The sequence below is a fragment of the Salvelinus sp. IW2-2015 genome, linkage group LG17 (genome assembly GCF_002910315.2).
Source record: "Salvelinus sp. IW2-2015 linkage group LG17, ASM291031v2, whole genome shotgun sequence".
In the NCBI taxonomy this organism is placed as follows: Eukaryota; Metazoa; Chordata; class Actinopteri; order Salmoniformes; family Salmonidae; genus Salvelinus; species Salvelinus sp. IW2-2015.
This window is the reverse complement of record NC_036857.1, coordinates 29286635-29292634: the sequence shown is the minus strand read 5'-3', so window position 1 is coordinate 29292634 and position 6000 is coordinate 29286635. Positions and strand designations below refer to the sequence as shown.

At 46.0% G+C, this 6000-nt stretch overlaps 1 protein-coding gene across 1 annotated transcript in view; it reads left to right on the top strand.

Moving 5' to 3' along the window:
• l1cama (L1 cell adhesion molecule, paralog a) overlaps window positions 1-6000 on the top strand; it is a 113022-nt gene that overhangs the window by 82541 nt on the left and 24481 nt on the right. Inside the window, exons 5-14 of the mRNA XM_070447741.1 lie at window positions 60-230; window positions 1247-1361; window positions 1628-1812; window positions 2749-2880; window positions 3136-3279; window positions 3377-3488; window positions 3726-3886; window positions 4085-4244; window positions 4717-4841; window positions 5306-5407. Coding sequence (XP_070303842.1) covers window positions 60-230; window positions 1247-1361; window positions 1628-1812; window positions 2749-2880; window positions 3136-3279; window positions 3377-3488; window positions 3726-3886; window positions 4085-4244; window positions 4717-4841; window positions 5306-5407 — 1407 coding nt within the window. The remainder of the gene's footprint in view (window positions 1-59; window positions 231-1246; window positions 1362-1627; window positions 1813-2748; window positions 2881-3135; window positions 3280-3376; window positions 3489-3725; window positions 3887-4084; window positions 4245-4716; window positions 4842-5305; window positions 5408-6000) is intronic.

Sequence of the window (6000 nt, the reverse complement as noted above, 5' to 3'; positions counted from 1 at the left end):
CTCTTCCTCCCTTCCTCCCCCCTACCCTCCGTCCGTCCGTCCCTCCCCTCCACCTCCAGGACTCCGTCACATTGAGCTGAATGATCGCGTGACCCAAGGCCGGGACGGGAACCTCTACTTCTCTCACGTTACAGCCGACGACAACCGCAACGACTACACCTGTAATGCCCAGTACCTTAGTGCTCGCACCATCCTCTCCAAGGAACCCATCAGCCTCACCGTAACCATCTGTAAGTACACCGTGCCTCAGTCACCCTGGTAACGCCGTAGTACAACTATAAAGACTACACCTGTAACGCACAGTACCTGAGCCTCTCCACGGAGCCTGTCACCGTGACTGCTACAGCCTGTAATGAGTGTGCGGACATCAGTATCCGTTGTAAGACACCGTAGACTGACCTTGTCCACCATGGTAACTCCCCAGATAGGCAGTACCAGTCAATCACCGTCAATCACTACGAATATCGTCAGTCACCATGTTACAGTATGGGTTTTCGCAAGCCCTCTCTTTGTTAGTTACAAAGCCACGCTGACATTGATCAATAGAGACACTGACGGTACCGCAGCCCCCAGCCAAACCACCTGGGGGTAGAGAAGCATGTCAGATGTCTGTAGTGTTGCCTCTACAGTAGTGTGGCTACTGACCAGACATGGTCAGGACAGGAGGGAGTCCAACAGCCAGCGGGGGGGGGGGGCTCTGTAATCTGCATAACACACTGGTAATGAGATGCTCTACACATGCTGGGTTACAACTGTCCTACACACACTGTTATTAACAGGCTGGGGGCAGAGCGGTTAGCATCTGTGTGAGAGAGGTCAAAGATGGGGAAGGCTTATTATGGTAACATACTTCCTCTGCTGTGTGTGTGTTTGTGTGTGTGTGGGAGGGAGGGGTGTGTGGGTGGGTGGTTGTGAGGGGAAATATGTTGCTAAGGGCTCTGATCGCCACTTGAACCCACCAGTGGTAGAGTTCAGTTTGTGTGTTAAACGCAGTGTGAGTGTCTGTCTGTGTGTGTTGTGACTGCTGTATCAGCACCTTTGTACTGCTCTCGGCAACCTTGCAATTACTAATACATATGTATGAACCTGTCTGTTTTCTCTCTCTCCCTCTCTCTCCCTCCCTCTCCCATCCCGCCATCCCTCTCCCTCTCTCTCCCTCCCTCTGTCGCTCTCCCTCTACCCCCTCTCTCTCTCTCGCTCCCTCTCTCTCCCTCCCTCTACTCCCTCTCCCTCCCTCCATCTCCAGCTAACTCAGTGGTGCGGAACCGAAGACCCCAGATGATGAGGCCCCCAGGGGCCCACAGCACTTACCACACCCTCCGGGGCCAGAGCCTGGAGCTAGAGTGCATCGTCCAGGGCCTGTAAATCTAACTCTCTCTCTGTCTTTATTTTGTGTGTGTGTGTGTGTGTGTGTGTGTGTGTGTGTGTGTGTGTGTGTGTGTGTGTGTGTGTGTGTGTGTGTGTGTGTGTGTGTATAAGTGTGTGTGTATATACAAGTGTGTGTGTGTATACATGCATATACTATCTTATATCTATCAATCAATGTGAGCCTGTTTGACGTTTCTCTTCTTGACACATCTTGCCTCTTCCTCGCCCCCCCCCTCTCTTTCTCTCTCTCCCCATCCAGCCCTACCCCTACAGTCCAGTGGGTGAGGAAGGACGGTCAGCTGTCCGAGTCTCGTACATTCAGAGATCTGTCTGACCGCCTGCTGCGCTTCAGTAACATCTCAGAGAGCGACGGGGGAGAATACCAGTGTTCAGCCAACAACTCACAGGGCACGGTCACACACATCTACACCGTCAGCGTCGAAGGTACGGAACATATGCTATCTAAACACTGACGCTGAGGCTATTGCCGTTCTGTGTGTATTCTGTGTGTATTCTGTGTGTTCTGTGTATATTCTGTGTGTTCTGTATATATTCTGTGTGTTCTGTGCATATTCTGTGTATGTTCTGTGTGTTCTGTATACGTATATGATGTGTGTTCTGTGCATATTCTGTGTATGTTCTGTGTGTTTTGTATATATTCTATGTGTTCTGTGAATATTCTGTGTATGTTCTGTGTGTTCTGTATATATTCTATGTGTTCTGTGTATATTCTGTGTGTTCGGTGTGTTCTGTATATATGCTGTGTGCTCTGTGTATTCTATGGGCTCTATGTGTTCTGTGTATTCTATGTGTTCTGTGTATTATATGTGTATTCTATGTGTTCTGTGTATTCTATGTGTTCTGTGTGTTCCATGTGTTCTCTATGTGTTCTGTGTATTATATGTGTTATGCGCATTTTATGTGTATTCTATGCGTCCTGTCTATTCTATGTGTATTCTATGGGTAATCCATGTGTTCTCTGTATTATGTGTATTATATGTGTATTCTATTAGTATTCAATGTGGTATGTGTATTCGATGTATTATGTGTATTGTATGTGTATTCTATGTGTTCTGTGTATTCTGTGTGTTCTATGTTTTCTGTGTATTCTATGTGTGTTCTGTGTATTCTATGTGGTCTGTGTATTCTATGTGTTCTCTGTATTGTGTGTGTTCTATGTGCATTGATTGTTACGTATGATCTTGTTGTTGTTGTTAATGTATTTTTTTGTAATACTATTGGGTGTTGATGCTATATTAACCTGTTTAATACTATCATATGCTTTATCATTGCATTCTGTATCATGTAATGTGTATACTGTTGTGTTTTGTGTAGTGTGGTGTGTATAATACTGTTGTTGTATTGTGTGTTTTGTCATAGCTGCTCCGTACTGGACCAAGGAGCCAGTGAGCCAGCTTTATGCCCCAGGAGAGACAGTGAAACTGGTCTGTCAGGCCGATGGCATTCCCTCTCCTGCTGTCGCCTGGAGCATGAACGGAAATCCCATCACAGGTCAGGATTCACACACGCACACTATTACACACACATTTGACCTACAAGGTTTTACTGCAAACTCAGCGTATTACACCTGCTGCTGTTCCTGATCTACATAGGTCAAATTTAGGGTTGGGTTGCTCATTTGAATTTCCTGTCTTTTGGCTATTGCCAACTCTAAATAATGAACTTAAAATTGAGCTTTCGTTTGTAATATGGCAGTCAGTATTGTGCTTTGGTAGAAAGTCTTGCTGACTTGCTGTGTGTGTTCAGGTATAGACTTGGACCCCAGGCGTACTGTGAGAGATGGAGCTCTGATTCTGAGAGATGTGGTCTTCACCGATACAGCAGTCTACCAGTGTCAGGCCCACAACAAACACGGAACCATCCTAGTCAATACCTACATCTTCGTCATCGGTGAGGAGGTGCTCTGTGTGTGCATATGTGTGTTTGTGTATTTGTTAACAACAAGTAGATCGCATTGATTAACCTGTTCCCTGCTATCCTGCTCCAGAGCTGCCGCCTCAGATCCTGAGTGCGGACGGACAGACATACACCGTCACAGAGGGACAGAAGGCTGGTCTACACTGTCAGACCTTTGGGTCTCCCAGACCTAAAGTTACATGGTGAGACACGCCTGTATTAGTTTCTATTCTTCTATGGAACTAGCTTATTTAATTAGATTTAAGAAATCTTCCAACAAGGAACAAATGTGTCACTCTCCTCATTGGCAACCAGTCAGCCAAAATCCTACCTTGGTCTGTTTTAACGAGCATTACAGTTATGGCTCTGGGTTTTCCATCCTCTCTGGTTGTGTTTTCTGTATAGGCATCTCTATGTATCTCTGTGTATTTCCTATCCAGGGAGGTGTACAATGGCGCGTCTCTACTGGCTGACCCCAGGGTTAACCTGCTGACCAATGGAAGCCTCCAGATCACCAACGTCTCCCACGACGACGATGGCCTGTACACCTGCTCCATCAGCAACACCAACATGTCAATCAACGCTGAGCTGGAGGTGCTGAGTGAGTAGGCCATGAATCACACACAGGGATGCGCGCACACACGCGCGCGCGTATCCATAAATGCACACATACAGTATAGACTCATGCTGACTCATTCAATCACATGCACAGCACACACTTATGCACACTAATTCTCTCGCTCTCTCTAACCATGTATCTAATCATGTCTCTATCTAACCCTCTCTCTCTCTCTCTCAGACAGGACAGTGATCCTGTCTCCTCCCGGGGACCTGCGTGTTAGGCCTGGGAAGACGGTCATATTTACCTGCCTGGCTCAGGTGGACTCCAAACTGACCCCCCCACACATCCAATGGAGGAGGAGTGGACAGAAACTAATGCAGTCGTACGCTGAGGACAAGTAAGGACATGTTTAGTCTGTTACTAAGGCTGTGCGGGTGTGTGTCTGTCTCTGTGTGTGCGGGTGCGTGCGTGCGTGCACTTGTTTTCCTAAATTATAAGGACCCCAATGTCCTACCATTTCACCTTAATGTCCTGACAAGGTAGGAAAACAATAACTATTTTGAAAAGTCAATGTTTTTCAGGTCATGAATTTGTTAAAATGCTACTTTAAGCTTAAGGTTGAGGGTTTTTGGAGTTAGGGTTAGTTTAAGGGTTAGGGGTTAGGGAAAATAGGATTTTTCATGGTAAAAAAAATGTGCACCAAAAAGTCCTGAAGTTTCATGAAAACACAGCTGTGTGTGCCGGCACCTGTACGGCTCTTTACGGTATTACGCGTATTGTTATTTACGGTAAAGGTATACGTCTGACGACGCGATGACAATACTGACGACGGCAATGACAATACTGACAATGACAATCCCTATATCCAGGTACACGTTTGAGGGCCCCGACCTGATCGTGGCCAACGTGCAGACAGAGGACGAGGGGGTTTACACCTGTGAGGTCATCACTAACCTGGATATGGCTGAGGCCAGCGGATCCATCACGCTAGTCGGTATGGAAATGTCCCATTTCAATGTCATATTTCATATGTGGTATGATGCTGCCAGTGCTTCTGTACTGTACTATTGTGCAGTGATGCATTAATGCTGTGTTTTTAATACATTTTCCAATATAGTTGGTATGGAAATGTCCCATGTGAATGTCAAAATGTTTGGTATTGGGGTTAACCTCTGTTGTGTTGTACTATGCAGTAATACTTTGATGCTGTGTACAGTACACTCTGTGCTCTAAGTATAACTTACTGTATGCTCTAGTAAGTTCAGAAACATTTTCCACTACAGTTGGTATGGAAATATGAACGTGTGATAACGATAACACCGTGTGGTATATTGTTTCTACAGCGTTTGTATTTCTTTCTTTCAATATGTAGTGTTACGTTGATACTGTGCTGTATGCCTCAACTCATGCTGAACTGTTAACCCTAAATTGATTTCTCCCCCACCCCCCCCTCTCCAGACCGTCCAAATCCCCCCACCCAGCTCCAGGTCTCTGACCCTAAAGACCGCGGAGTGACTCTCAGCTGGACCGCTGGAGATGACCACAACAGCCCTGTCATAGGTACAGACATGATACTGAATGAACACAACAGCCCTGTCATAGGTACAGACATGATACTGAATGAACACAACAGCCCTGTCATAGGTACAAGACATGAATACTGAATGAACACACCAGCCCTGTCATAGGTACAGACATGATACTGAATAAACACAACAGCCCTGTCATAGGTACAGACATGATACTGAATGAACACAACAGCCCTGTCATAGGTACAGACATGATACTGAATGAACACAACAGCCCTGTCATAGGTACAGACATGATACTGAATGAACACAACAGCCCTGTCATAGGTACAGACATGATACTGAATGAACACAACAGCCCTGTCATAGGTACAGACATGATACTGAATGAACACAACAGCCCTGTCATAGGTACAGACATGATACTGAATGAACACAACAGCCCTGTCATAGGTACAGACATGATACTGAATGAACACAACAGCCAACTTCAGTGCGGCCTTTGACATTATCGATCATAGTCTGCGGCTGGCAAAACGTATGTGTTATGGCTTTACAACCCCTGCTATGGTGTGGATAAAGAGTTACCTGTCTAACAGAACACAGAGGGTGTTCTTTAATGGA